Here is a 15,603-nt window from a genome sequence, read left to right on the forward strand (position 1 = left end):
GTGAACGTTGGGTACTCTGAAATCTATATGTGGTATCTGGCACCAGAGATATTTTGCATAACCTAAATGCTTGGATTTTAATGCAGTTGGCATAAAGGATGTACAATTAAAAACCCAAACACTTAAATTTTTTTTTTTTTTTTTTTTTTTTTTTTGTAAACCACTTTTAATTTAGTTTTGTTCCAGTCAGAAACCCTTCTGGTTTAGCATTGCTGTATTGTATATCGGAAGGCAAGATAGCCAGGTCCTTATGAGTGTACACCCAAACTCTGGTTAAAACCAGAAGTGCAGTTCTGCAGGCTGACCCTCCTGTTTAATTTTAGATACATACATGGTACTAACATGAAGAGAAAAGGAAAAATACAAGTTTATTATGGTCTAAAATATCACTTAAAAGAAAAAGCTTAAGATGAGATTCAAGAATCCTGCCCTGAATTGAGCATTTCTTTATTTAGATGTACTTCAAGTTTAAGTTGATCTAAATACTCACAAGAATTACTAGTTTATCAGTTGTTAAGATTATCAAAATGGTATGGTTCAGGCTAACCAATGTTGCTAGAACTCTATTTCTCTCATCTTTTACCAATAAGGGCCTGCAGAACAATACACTACTTTGCCTATATGCATTTGTTACTCTGTAAAACAATATGTGATCTCGCTGCTCATCATAAGCTTGAGAACCAGGCATTAAACAACTTTTCCCTCTGAACATGAACATTTTGAAGTGCTGTTCTTTGACTATATTAGTAATAGTCTTGGGACACTTGGCATATCTAATTTAACTTTCTAATTTGATTTCTAAATCAGAACTCTGTAGATATTCGTTTTGTATCCCTGGCAGACAGAACACCTGCCTTTTTTCCCAAGTAATCTCATACAGCTCTGAGATTGTATTCTCAATGAGAAGTATGGTAGCTACTTTAATAGCTGTCAAAGTTTAAAAACATTGCAGATTAATACTGCAGATTAAGCACTTTGTTTTACAACCAAATGGGCTAACAAGAAAGATGGACAAGGCAGTTACTTTCTTAACATTTTTAATGGACTTTTTTTCATAGTTCCTTAAAATAGTGCCTTAAGGTATCTTGTCCAGTTAATTCTGAAATTTGTATCACTATAGCTTAAAACTTAAGATTGAACATCCGTCTATTTGTGCACCACACCATTTAAAAAACATCAAAGGTTGCATATGGAAGTAATGTATTCTCTTGCAATACTTAACCATATAGATGGTCAGAATCATGGTTACATTTTATATTCTGAGAAGAAACACACCAGTTCTGGTACCAAAAATTTGCTGTCTAATAGCCCTGTGTGTTTTCAGAAACAAAACAAAAATACTGTATCCCGGTCTGTTTAAACTGTTTACTACAAAGATGTTCTAAAACTAAAGCTTTCTGTATATTGTGACAGCTTCAGTTGAGTGGTCTTCTCTTGGCCACTTAGCACATCTGGATCTCCCAAGTGTTTTAAGCCTCCCTGGGTCTTAGCAGGCTTCCCTTGTGCTCTGCCTGGCATATTTCCAGGGCACTAACTCTGTTACTCTCTCATGGAAATGTAGGCCCCCACTTCCAGCACTCCCAGGATACCCCAGTAGCTTATATAATCCTAGAATCTCACCAAAGGTCTGATCTTTCTGGGCTGCAGATTCTCTCAAGAGGCACGTGGTAGGTGTAGCATATAACAGACACTTTGCTCTTTATTTAACAACATGCATTTAAAAAAACTACATGCATTTCCCCTCACCGTGGCAGTCTGTGGGGGACAATCTGTGTTCAGGTATGTAGGGTCCACCCCTCTGTCTCATCTATCTCCCGCAGCAGCTTCTTGCATCTTAAGTTGGTGAAAAGTGGCCAAAGAGAGAGGAATAGAGTAGTTTCTGCCTCCTCTGTCAGATGACTTCCTAGTCAGCCTCAACAGGTGACCACTGAGTCCAGTGACTTCATTGTCAGATCACCTCTCCCCTGACAAACGAATTATCCTGGCTGGGAGTCACTCTTGTCTACAGCTGTTACACTACAATGATCAAGCATTTAAGTCAACAACCCTTTTTGGTTTGCCCTTTTGCCTCCCAAGCTGGACTGAAATACCAAAGCACATAGAGAAAGCAACTCGCTTCCACACTAAAAATTGAAGTTGCAGCTTGATAAGGATACATACAAAGTTTATAATCTCACACAGAATTCGCTAATTGTAAAGACAGATCCCCTAAATCGTCACAGAGGTCCATCATAGTTCACCATCCCAGACAAAATTAAAACAAACCCACCCCTCAGGTTTGCCTGAGTTCAAAAGAGTTGTGAGTTTTTTTTCGTTGTTGCTCTGAACGTTGTTTTTATTTTTCTGCTCAAAGTAACAAGCAGCTAGGCCTATTGTGTTTGCGGGCAGCATTATCTCTTGTAAATGTAAACAAACATGTTTGTCTTCGCGATTAGCTGAATAAGAAGACAGACAGAGTGGAGTTGTAGGCTCTAAAGTTTTACATTGTTTTATTTTGAGTGTAGTTATGTTTAAAAAAAAAATCTATATTTTTCAGTTGTGCTTTCACGATAGAGATTACACTACAAAACTACACTACCAAAAAAAGGTGAATTGAAAAATACTATTATAACAATATAAAGTGAGGGCTGTGCACTTTTTATTCTGCTCGAATTGAAATCAATATATTTGAAAATGTAGAAAACATCAAATATTTAAATGTTTTATTGTTTAACAATTGCAGTGCAATTAAAACTGCAGTTATTTAAATCTCACAATAATTTTTTTTTTTTTTTTTTTAATAATTTGACAGCCCTAATGAGAACATCAAACCTCATTGGTGGAGACCCTCATGTCAAGTTTTATGTGTAATATTTTAAAAATAAATATACAATCCTAAAACATCACCAATCCATGGGTATGGGCAGTTATTGAAAGAGAGGGGGCCATACCAGAGGATAATACCATAAATGGAATCTGCCTAACTTTCACTAGTTGTCAAACAGTAATCTTTGCATAAAGACAGGTGACTCAGAGGCACATACCTGTAAGGGAGATATCTGTGTCTGTCATAATGGAACTAACACACAGCTAGGATTCCTGTCAATGAAAGAGTTCCTTTGAGAGCTCCAATGTACTTTAAGGGATCTGTTTGTTTGTGTGTGTGTTTTGTTTGTTTGTCTTTTGTTCCCAAGAGAGAGAGATTGTACTCAGTGAAAGGGTTATGTAAACTAGAAAAAAGTTAGACGCCAGAGCTAGCGATATGTATTTGCGTAAGTATTGCCATGTCTCAATTTTCATTATAGAGTTTATGTAGCAATTTAGTTGATCTGTCATCAGTGGAATGTGTGTGTTTTTGGAAAGGAGTATGGGAATATTAACCCTTAAAAGTATTTTTTCCTAGTGACTTAGTGGAATTAGAGAAGCTGGTGAATGTCAACCTTTCATGTAAAGGTTATCTATTGCCTCTCCCATCAAGGTGCTGAAGTAGATCACTCTCCACGTTTAAGGTGACATCCACTTTCCATTTCAACCAGAACATGATATCCACTTATCTCTGGTCTGAACCCCAGGTTAATAAGGATAAGGGCACTGAGGCCTAGATTCTCAAAGTTGTTTAGGCTCCTAACTTCCACTGATTTTTTTCAATGGAAATTAAATACCTTTTTTGAGGATCTGGGCCTGAAGGCATATCTTTAAGAGGACAGACATTTTCGGAATGTTAGACTGACTTGTGCTTTGGGACATAGGAAGGTGGTCCCATTGTACATGGATGAAGGAAGGTATGAGAGTAATGTAGCTTATTGCCAAAAGTCTGAAGAGTTTTTAAATACTGTCTGAGTAATAGCTTTCAACTTTGACTAAGAGGCAACTTCATTAAAGATTTGCAAAGAAGCCATCTTAGTTCTGTATACGGTACTACTAATACAGAGTGACATGGATGTCTTGTCTGATACAGGGGTAGTGGGGAAGGTACTGTGCATCAGGTGCTAACTGGACCTTAAACTTATCCTAGGGATTTATGTACTGCTTTTCAAAATTTCCTGCATCTGAACTGGTGAAATAGATTTAAGGAGGCGAAATAAATACATTTACCTGTTTTTGTTTTGTTTTCTTTTTAGTTCCTATGTTATCAATCCAGCAGAACTGTTCTATTAGGCTTTCTTTTGTTTTTTGTTACTACTCTGGAATTCTTTGAAGACTGAGAATCAGAAAAATTCTTTTTCTACAAAAGCTCAATTATATTTTCTCTAGGTGCTGGGAGGGAAGAGCTATCTGTTACACATTTATGATGATGATTTTATTTTTCTTAAGATGTACTTACTAACCCAAGTTCTGACCTGTTAATCTGCTCTGCAGATAGTTTCTTTGTTGCTGCTTCACAAGTACTCCTAAAACAGCGATTGCTGTGATTTCACTAGTGTTCCCTACCTCTTAAACAGAGCTTCTATTGATATATTTAATATACAATACTTAACAGTGCATTTGCTTGCAGAAATGCGAACAAAACAATTACAATCGTAGATCAAATACTAAAACATGAATGTTTTGTTTGTTTTCTTTTTACATTCAAAACAAATTTCAACAATTAAAACAATTTCTGGATACTTTGTATAGCCCTGGTCTGGATAGATATAGAAGGGGTACACAAAGCAAAATCTACCATTAAAGTGTGGTTCTTTTTAAAACTGTCAAAATCCCCCTTCTTACTCAACACGTCTGCTTTGTGTCCATTACTGCCCTCTATATCTCCCTTAACAAAAAGGGAGGCTTTTGCTATCAGACGTGTAGAACCTAAACAACCCTGGGAAAGTAAACTAAAACTTTTTTCTGGCTTGTGCATAATCAGAATTGTTAACAAATTTACATTTGCAGCACTAGCTGTGAAAATGCATTGTTTTCAAAGGATGCACTCATTTACACCTGTATAACCCACTCAAAGTATAAGAGTATAATTTTGGAATTATGAGGGCAGCATTTGGCATGCAGAACCTATGGTATAAAGATCTGCATCACTTTAACATAAGATGTGGGGTTTTTTAAATAAAATTTAAACTTGCAAAAAGACTATATCAGCATATTTATTTTGGTTTAGCTTAATTTGGTTAGGCGCATGTATGAGCTGAACTGCAATAAGCCACTCTTAAACTTAGGGTTACCATATTTTGTGCCTCCAAATGGAGGACACTCCACGGGGCCTCGGCCCCGCCCCCAGCCCCGCCCATGCCCCCTCCCCAACTCCGACCCCTCCCCAAAGTCTCCGCCCCCTCCCCTGCTTCCCGCGAATATTAAATTCGCGGGAAGCCTGAAGCTGGTAAGGGGAGGTGTGGGGGGAGCAGGCGCGGCCCAGGCTGGCCCCCCGGCGGCGCCAGCCTGGGTCGGCTCGGGCCCTGGGGTGCCAGCCCCGGCCGACCACCCCCAGCCCGCCCAGCACTGCCGGCCCCCGGCGGCCCAGCGCACCCCCCCCGCTATCCCGGACCGGCTCCCGGCCCCGCGCACCCCCCAGCGGCCCGGCCCCGCGACCCCGGACCGGCCCGCGGCCCCGCGCACCCCCGGCTCCCCGCCCGGCCCCGCGGCCCGGCGCACCCCCCCGCTACCCCGGACCGGCTCCCCGCCCGGCCCCGCGGCCCGGCGCACCCCCCGCTACCCCGGACCGGCTCCCCGCCCGGCCCCGCGGCCCGGCGCACCCCCCCGCTACCCCGGACCGGCTCCCCGCCCGGCCCCGCGGCCCGGCGCACCCCCCCGCTACCCTGGACCGGCTCCCCGCCCGGCCCCGCGGCCCGGCGCACCCCCCCGCTACCCTGGACCGGCTCCCCGCCCGGCCCCGCGGCCCGGCGCACCCCCCCCGCTACCCTGGACCGGCTCCCCGCCCGGCCCCGCGGCCAGGCGCACCCCCCCGCTACCCCGGACCGGCTCCCCGCCCGGCCCCGCGGCCCGGCGCACCCCCCCCGCTACCCCGGACCGGCTCCCGGCCCCACGGCCCGGCGCACCCCCCCGCTACCCCGGACCGGCTCCCCGCCTGGCCCCGCGGCCCGGCGCACCCCCCCGCTACCCCGGCTCGCGGCCCCGCGCACCCCCCCGCTACCCCGGCCCGGCTCGCGGCCCCGCGCACCCCCCCCGCTACCCCGGCCCGCGGCCCGGCGCACCGCCCGGCTCCCGGCCCGGCACCGCGCCCCCGGCTCCCCGCCCGGCCCCGCGCCTGGCCCGGCACCATGCCCCCGGCCCCGCGACCCCGGCCCGGCCCCGCACCGGCCCGGCCAAAGAGGCCCCGCCCGAGCCCTCCATCCCTCCCTCCCGATTTTCCCGGACATGCCCGGCTTTTGGGGATTTCCCCCCGGACGGGGATTTGAACCCCCAAAAGCCGGACATGTCCGGGAAAATCCGGACGTATGGTAACCCTATTAAACTGAAATCAGTGGGTACAAAAGAGTTGTACCAGTACAAGTTTATATGTAGGCAAGGCCTCTGTTACAGTATAGAATGCACAAACCAAAACCAGCCCACCTTCTATTTCAGATCCTATGCTAGTTAATCAATTTTTGCTGTTGTGTTTTTTTTTTTTTTTTTTTTTTTTTTTTTGGAGTGTTTCGTATGCAACAAAGGGGAGGGAATATTACCTTAAAAAGGCAAATGTGGTTGTAAAACTACAAAAAAATTGGCAGGGGGGATTTTGCATGTATTGTATCCATCCATTATTCTTAATTCTTTTTTTTTTTTTTTTTTTTTTAAATGGGCTAGATTTCAAAGTGACATTGTCTCTTTAAGAAATGGTAGCCATATTTACTAAATAAGTCCATGTTCATACCAGAATTTGTAACCTCTTCTCCCCCAGTGATTATTATTTTCCTTTACTGGTTTAAGGTTCTCTACACATTTGGTTGCTCCTGTTCTTTCCGTATAGCCTCAGAGGATGACTCTGAGAAATGTAGCTTTCCTCAACTATACCATGAGTGATCTATACAAAATAAGGCATTTTTAAAAAATGGGATCCAGCTGTAGGACTGCTTGGAGTCTCTAAAAAGCTGATTTATTTATAGTGTAGGCTTACATTATTATAAATTTAATAGAATAAATATTTACTGCAAGAATGGAAATTTTTAAATACATGAACTGTTAGGCATCAAATGATAACACACTTTGAGTACATACAGCATAAATACTGCTTTTAAAAGGCAGTTGAAAATTTTCCGCTTCAGGAAATTGAAACATCACATGGGAAGTATGAAAGTCTTCCTTTCACTTAAAAATATTAAGGTGTTTACGTTCCTACTAAAATGTGTGCAGCTGGTTTGAACTTTCTCACTTGGCTGAGGATTAAACGATTACTTTTGTGCAGACAGTGGTCTAAAAATTTTGAATCCCCTAGTAAACAAATTTGTTTTATTAAGCAATGCCAGTAATCTGGAACAACTTTTTATATTTCCTCTAGTGCCTGTAATTCAGGGGTTCTCAAACTTTTGTACTGATAACCCCTTTCTCACAGCAAGCCTCTGAGTGCGAACCTCCCTTATAAATTAAAAACATGTTTTTATATATTTAACACCATTATAAATGCTGGAGGCGAAGTGAGGCTTGGGGGGTGGAGGCTGATAGCTCGCGACCCCGCCTCCATGCAATAACCTCGCGATCCCATGAGGAGTCATGACCCCTAGTTTGAGCATCCCTTCTAAATGATCGTCTTAAACATCCTGTACTAAAGTATTGCATAATATGGCACTTTGCTAATTCTATTCTACCAACTGCGTTCATACAAAAACGCATTTCTTGATAACGTAACCTCTTAACATACAATGTTTGTGATTTCTGTCTCTACTATCATAGTGTGGACACCACATACAGAATCAGGAACCCATGATTCCTGTTGCGCTGGTATGGATTCCCCTTGGTTGCTTTGGGCAAGCCATTTAACTCTGCCTCAGTTTCCTCATCCTTAAAAGAGGAGTAATATCTACAATACCTATGGGGCTGATGAGGACATCTTATGTATTTTTCAAATGTTCAAAATGTGAAATAAAATAAATGTAATTACTTCTGCCCCTAGAAACTGTTGGGTGGGTTTTAGGGAGCTGCTGAATACCCACGGGGTCTATTGACTTCAGGGGCAGCTGTAAGTGCTCAACACCTCTGGAAAACTAAGCTGTGATTGGCTAAAGTCCAATTCTGCATACCAGAGCCCAATAGTGCACAGCTGGTATAATCACTAAATCCCATAAAAGAAAAGTCCATATGTGCTTTGCATTAAATAGGTAGGTGAGATGAACCTATAGAGTTAGAAGGGGACAAAACTAAGAGACCATATGCTGCAGCCTGAATGTGTGGGAGAGATTTTTTTTTTTTTTTTTTTTTTGTTCATTGGGAAGAAGTGATGCTCATGCCAAGGACTAAACAGGCCAAAGCCTTTCCTGTGGTGTAAATCAGAAGAAATACAAACTGGAGAGAGAATGGTAGAGAGATCTACCATTATTTGAAAGGAAAGGTTTTCCTTGGGATGTTATCCTAAGGAAACCCATGACGTTTTGCTATTCTAATAAAAAGGGATTTTATCAGTGCTGTTGTTTGTGTAACACTTCCTTTTCTGGGGGTATTAATAATTAGAGGGAATTGTGCTTCAAAATCTAATGTCAAGTGTTACTAAGAAAGTTTCAGGTCCCTGTTCTATTTAAAAAAGACAATCTTTTATATAATCTTCAGTCCCTTTCTGTTTTATTTTCAATTACTTTAAATAAACATCTAGCCAAAAAAGATAAGATACGCTTAAACCTGCCACTGTCAAAGGGGAAGGGTTTCAATCAGATTCCAAGACCTTTCAACCACTGAACTGAAGGGTAGAAATACCCCACCACTGTGAATACATTCACAATCCTCTCCAAATTTATTCCATTTCCTACCAAAATTATTTCAGCCTTCTTTGGACTGATATGAACCCAGCATCATGGGAGAACTGCTATCTCTGTTAGCTAATGAGAGAGCAGAATCTGGGTTATGTGGAAAGGAGAAGTAAAGTTGAATATCATTAGTATCTTGAGGAGTTGCCTAGCTCAAAACATCTCACAATCTCCTTAGGCAGTTTGCATGTCCCCAGCAGGGTTGTAAAGACTGAACCCTATTAGAAACCGAGGAAGCTCTTGAGATGAAAATTTGCCCAGCTCTTCCCAAAAAATAAAGAATGCAGGTACTCTAGAGAATCACAGAGTTTGTTTACTGATAAAGAGCCTCAAAAGTAGAAGTTGTCACTGTCATTGACATTGATTTACTCTTTTCTTCTCAATAAAATAAATAAAAGGGAAGATTAAAGACAGAATGCTTTAAAAAATTGAGAATGCTAATGAGAAGATTTGACCAATTAAGCATGAGCTTATCTGCCTCAAATGTGCTCAGATGAAAATGCTTAGTTTAAAACTGGCCGATTTGTAAACCAGTTCTTCTTCTCTGTAAAGAAGATCTAATTACCTCTTGCTAGGCAACTTACTGTCTCAAAGAAAGACATTAACAATTCTGATCAATAATAGACATGCTCTCTCCATTGACTTTGGCTTGGCAGCAGTTCATTTTTGCAGGTGGTTTGTTTGAACTTTTTTGAGATAGTCTTTGTGTATCATAGAGGTCTATATAAGTCACAAGGAAATTTCTCTTGCTTTTCAACTTGATTATTAAGTGCAGAATTTAGGATTTTCAACTCATTCCCACAAGAAATAAGAATGGGCGTGCAACTAATCACTTTGAAAATTTAAATGAGAAACTCATTTTTTCATCTTAGCTTGCCTTCATTTTCTATAGACAGAAAGCATAGACAACCATGCAAATGATCAACTAATTGAGCTATTTTTCCTGTCTGTAGAAAGAAAGTGTTATCAAAGCTATAGCCTGAAAAATTCAAACTGAAAATAAAGCACAGATTTTTAAGGGAGGATAATTAGCCAGTGGAACAGCTTGTAGAGAATTCCCCATCACTTGAAGACTTTAAATAGAGAAGATAATTTTAAATCAAGCATATCTTCCCCCAAAAAATCTATTTCAGCCACAAGTTATAGGGTTCAGTGCTGGAATTACTCAGTGCAGGTCAGTGGCCTCTATTATGGAAGTGGTCAGACAAGGGACTAAATCTGCAAAGAGAATTAGGTCTTGCAATGCCTAACTTTTAGAGGTCATGTCACCCAGTGCAATTCACAGCCCCAAGTTACATGCTTACACTCCCTATACAATGCATGTGGAGAGAGGGGCATCTAAGGATGGGATCCACAAAAGCCAGCAAGCTGAGTGCCTAAGGCCTGGTCCCCACTAACCCCCCACTTCGGACTAAGGTACGCAAATTCAGCTACGTTAATAACGTAGCTGAATTCAAAGTACCTTAGTCCGAACTTACCGCGGGTCCAGACGCGGCAGGGAGGCTCCCCCGTCGATGCCGCGTACTCCTCTCGCCGAACTGGAGTACCGGCGTCGACGGCGAGCACTTCCGGGATCGATTTATCACTTCTAAACCAGACGCGATAAATCGATCCCAGAACATCGATTGCCTGCTGCCGGACCCAGAGGTAAGTGTAGACGTACCCTAAGGGCTTGTATATGCAAACACTTTGTGGCAAATCAAGGTGTTAATGCATTCCATGTTACCCTGCCCCACACTGTGTCCTCACAACAGCAGAGTTCATATGCTGAAAGGTCCCTATTGTGCTTTGATCTAGCCCATTTTGAAGTAGCAGTAGATTAAACTACACTAAGGAACTTTTAGTGTGCAGCAGCATGGTCCACAGAGACCCCTACTGTGCAGGGGGGTAGATTTACATTCCAGCTTGCCATGAATTAAGTGTTTATACAGACAAGCCCTAAACTATTAGGAAATACCCGGAAGGGAGATGTGGCCTACAACTTGCTCCTCAAAGGAAATTAGGCACTTATCTCTGCTTAGGATTCTCAGGGTTCGTCCAGACTACCCGCCAGATCGGTGGGTAGCAATTGATCTATTGGGGATCCATATATTGCGTCTCGTCTAGATCCCCGAACGTGCTCCCGTCGACTCCGGAACTCCTCCAGGGCGAGTGGCGGAAGCGGAGTCGATGGGGGAGCCGCGGTCATCGATTCCCGCGCCGTGAGGACAGGAGGTAAGTTGAAATAAGATGCGTCAACTTCAGCTACGCTATTCCCGTAGCTGAAGTTGCGTATCTTACATCAACACCCCCCTGCAATCCCCCAGTGTAGACCAGGCCTCAGTTGTGAACCCTCTTCTGGAGTTAGGTGCCTAAGCAAGCAACAGAGGAGGAAGTGGGTGGCAGTACCACCTGCCCATCTAATTTCTAGCCCACCGGAGCGAGAAACGTAGGTGGAGTCAACGGGGAAGTGTCAGCAGTTGACCTACCGCAGTGAAGACACTATGGTAAGTAGCTCTAAGTACATCGATTTCAGCTATGCTATTTTCGTAGCTGAAGTTGCGTAACTTAGACCGACTTAGCACCCCCCCACCACCACCACCACCTAGTGTAGACCAGGCCTAAGTATTTTAGGATGAATTTCATCAGACCCTGCTGATTTTAATACATTTAACTTTTATGTAAATATCCTTTAACTTGTTCTCCTCTATTTCGGCTTGCACTCCTTCCCGCTTGTTGTTAATAACTGAGAGTATCTAGTCCCCATTAATCTTTTTAGAGACGTTTGAAGCAAAATAAGTATTAAACATCTCAGCTTTTGTGATGTCATCAGTTATTAGCTCTCCTTCCATGCTTAGTAAATGACCTATCCTTTCCTTCATTTTTTCTTGCTCCTAATTTATTTAAAGAACCTCTTCTTATTGCCTTTTATGTCACATTCTAAGTTTAACTCATTTTGTTAGCCTTTCTGATGTTTTCCTACATACTTATGCTATTCTTTGATACTCCTCCATAGCAGATAGTTCATGTTTCCGCTTTTTGTAGGATTCCTTTTTGATTTTCAGGTAATTAAAAGCACTTCTGATGGAGCCATATTGGCCTCTTACTAGTCTTCCAATCTTTCCTTCACTTTAGGATAGTTTACAGTTGTGCCTTTAATATTGTCTCTTTGGAAACTACCAGCTCTCCTGAAAATTTTCCCTTAGATTTTCTTCCCATGGGACCTTACATACCCAGTTCTATGGGTCTGTTAAAGTCTGCTTTTTCAAAGTCCATTATCCTTCTTTTGCTGCTCTCTCCCTCCTTTCCTTTGAATCACAAAATCTATCATTTCATGATCACTTTCACCCAACTTGCCTTCCACCTTCATATTTGCTACCAGTTCCTACCTGTTAGACACAATCAAGTCTAAAATAGCTGTCCCCCTTGTTACTTCCTCCTCTTTCTGAAACAAAAAATTGTCCCCAATACATTCCAAGAACTTTCTGGAAATTTTGTGTTTTTCTGTATTACTTTTCCAATATGTATCTGGATAGTTAGTCCCCCATTACTACCCAGTCTTGTGTTTTGGATATTTCTGTTGTTTGTTTTAGAAATGCCTTGTCCACCTCTTCTTCTTCCTGATTTGGTGGTCTATAGTAGACCCCTACCATGACATTAACCCTATTTTTACCCCCCCCCCCCTTTTTTTTTTTATCCAGAGACTCTCATCTGGTCTGCCTCACACCTTCTTCTGGACCTCAGAACAAGTGTATATATTCTTGATTTATAATTCAACACCTCCTCCCTTCTTACCCTGCCTGTCCCTCCTGAACAAGTTATATCCTCTATACCAATATTCCAATCATGCAACTTATCTCACCAATTCATAACTTAGCTTACGTACTAATACTTCCAATTCTTCCTGTTTATTCCCCATACTCCTTGCAGTTGCATCTAGACACTGAGCAGATTCTCCCACTGATTATCTTCTTGTTGCTCCTATGTCCCTATTGTAAATTTCCATGTCTTCCCTTCGCCCCACCTTGTCCTCTGTTATTTTATGCTTACCTGTAGGCTTTTGTCACCTGCCCCCCCTTTGAACCTAGTTTAAAGCCTTCCTCACTAGGGTGGCAAGTCAGTGCCCAAAGATGCTCTTCCCCTTCTTGGTCAGGTGGGCCCCATCTCTTCCCAACAGTCCTCCTTCCTGGAACAGCATCTCATGATCGAGGAAAGCTGAAGCCCTTCTGTTGACGCTATCAGCACAGCCATGCATTCATCTCCAGAAGGCGGATGTCCCTGCCTGGGCCCTTATCCTCAATGGGAGGATGGATGAGAGCACAATTTGTGCCCCTGATTCCTTCACCCTTGCTCCCAAATCTCTGTAGTCACTGCTGATCTGCTCAGGGTCATACCTGGCAATATCATTAATGCCCATATGGATGAGCAGCCTGGAGTAGTGGTCAGAGGGACAAACGAGCCTTTGCAGCCTATCCATAATGTCTTGGCTCCAGGCAGGCAGCACATACTGATACAACTAATTTGGAAAAGTTGTCTAGTGTGGGTGTTTTTGTTCTTTCCAACTTCTTCCTTTTTAAAAAACAAAAACCTTTTTGGGAGCTGAACTTGTAATCCTAATTTATTTTCCATTAACAGAAAGAATTCTCTGAAAGGAGGATGTGGGGCGAGAGCGAAAAGATGTTGTGGCATATAGACTAAAGGATAATAAAAAGAGTCTTCACTAGGAACTTGAGGGTGTATTTGGCTGTTCGAGGAGTGGGGAGTGGAGTGGGAATAGGCAAGTCACAAGTGGGAAGAAACAAAGCATGTGGTTAGGTAGGAGGCGTTAGTAGATTAGTGCATGATGGGGAGTGTAGTAAGAAATAAGTGAGGTAGACAAGACCGCATTATGCAGGGCCTTGAAAAAAAGAATGATGCGTTAAACCTTGAGGTGGAATGAGACTAAAAGCAAATGAAGGGATTGAAATGAGGTGGGCATAATATGACTGAAGCAGCAGCAAGAAAGATACCTTTAGTTGCAGCATATTGAATAGAGTGGAGAGGCAGCAAACTGGACAGGAGGAGCGGATAATGAGGTGATTGGCTACAGTTTTGGTAGTAGGGATCTTGTAGAAGCAGCCTAACAATTTGGCAAGAGCCTGGATATAAGAAGAGGTGGGAGTCCAAGATGATTCTGAGGTTGCAGGCTTGCATGATTAAGAGGATAGCAGAGAGGAGTAGCGTTCATTTGTCAGTGGAGAGGAAGCTGAAGATGAACAGAGATGGGTCAGGAAAAAGTTCAGTTTTGGACATGTTTGATTTGAAGAAATTATGGGACATCCATGATAAGACATCAAAAGACATGCAATGATATAAGCCTGGATAAAGAGAGAACTTCGAATGTTGTCTTTGAAAAGTGACATCAATATGCAGTAGTAAACCCTAGCTTAGTAGTAAAGGCTTAGAGGATCAGGCTATTAATCTTCGGCTTTTCTCTTGTGTAAATAATGTATTTAATAGGAGCCTACTTGTATTTAAGGAAAATCATCTGAGAGTACTGGATGATATTTTAAATTTGAAGAGAACATACTGTTGAATTTTGTATGGTGTTTGCATACACCCTGTATTTATTTGTTCCTTGTTTGTTTGTTTATTTATTTATTTTTTGTCTCCAGGAGATGCCCTTGTTGCTGTAAATGATGTTGATGTGAATGCTGAGAATATAGAAAGGGTTTTGTCTTGCATTCCAGGCCCTATGCAGGTATAGTACTCTTAATAGAAATGTATACTGTGTTTTTTATATATTTACCGCTGCCCAATAAATATTACGTGTATGCAAAGAGCCAAGTTTAGTTGCTGTGAAAATTGCAACTTTGAACACTATGATCTGTGTAAATAGAGGATAATATATGAAATGTTGTGGTGTCTTGATCATACTGGCTAGTTGAGATGGGGAAGGTTGAATGTCTGGTCTGTAGATGTTAGGTATGAGGCAAAATATCACTGTCTTGCTAATAATAATGGACAAGTACACTGTTGGTCAGAAGTGGTGGGTGAATAATGGGGAGTTTGTTAGTTTGTAATCCACATTGGGGATATATATGATGAAGAGTGAGTGTAAGAGGATTTTTGAATTATAGGTTGTCTTGGCAAGATGGTCTTTATTGTGGTAATGGGAATCATGTAAGTATCTAGATAGATAATTTAAAATAATTTTTGTCAATATAAATGATGGCCACAAAGTCACATCCAGGGAAAAACAACTTGCCTGTTAACCATAAGAGCATTTAGATGGTACTCTGTTGAGATCTCTGCTAAATCAAATTGAGATCTTGGACTCCCAGAAGGCACACATGACAAATCCAACAACTTTTTGTTTAAAATGTATATTAAAGATATTGCCCCTGATTAAGATGGAGGATGTCATTCTTTCCCCCCGTACTTGCTCTTCTAGCTGAACAAGGATCCTGGAGTCAAGATAACAAGTTTATAGATTCTGCTACTGGGAAAACAGCAAGTAGACTTTTTGACCTCTGACATACAGCCTCTATGCTGCCTGCAATGGAGATATATAGACATAACAGTTCAATTACATCTTTCCCAATCTGGGTCTGTTTTCCTCTAATAAGCAGATACATTCTGCTTCCACTGAAAAAAGAGTTCGTAACGAATGATCTGAAAGCATCTTCCTTTACTCAGTGAAGTTAAGGTTTGAGTAGAATAAAAGTTACTGTATCTGTAAATAGTTAGACAAGATTGAGGCAGTGAGAGCTCTGGAAAA

At 42.1% G+C, this 15,603-nt stretch overlaps 1 protein-coding gene across 5 annotated transcripts in view; it reads left to right on the forward strand.

The window, feature by feature from the left end:
* The window catches only part of INTU (inturned planar cell polarity protein), an 86,979-nt gene that overhangs the window by 15,707 nt on the left and 55,669 nt on the right, over positions 1-15,603 (forward strand). For all 5 annotated transcript variants that reach the window (XM_054030710.1, XM_054030712.1, XM_054030709.1 and 2 more), the window contains exon 3: positions 14,498-14,583. In XM_054030710.1, coding sequence (XP_053886685.1) covers positions 14,498-14,583 — 86 coding nt within the window. The remainder of the gene's footprint in view (positions 1-14,497; positions 14,584-15,603) is intronic.

Source organism: Malaclemys terrapin, chromosome 5, assembly GCF_027887155.1.
Source record: "Malaclemys terrapin pileata isolate rMalTer1 chromosome 5, rMalTer1.hap1, whole genome shotgun sequence".
NCBI lineage: Eukaryota > Metazoa > Chordata > Testudines > Emydidae > Malaclemys > Malaclemys terrapin.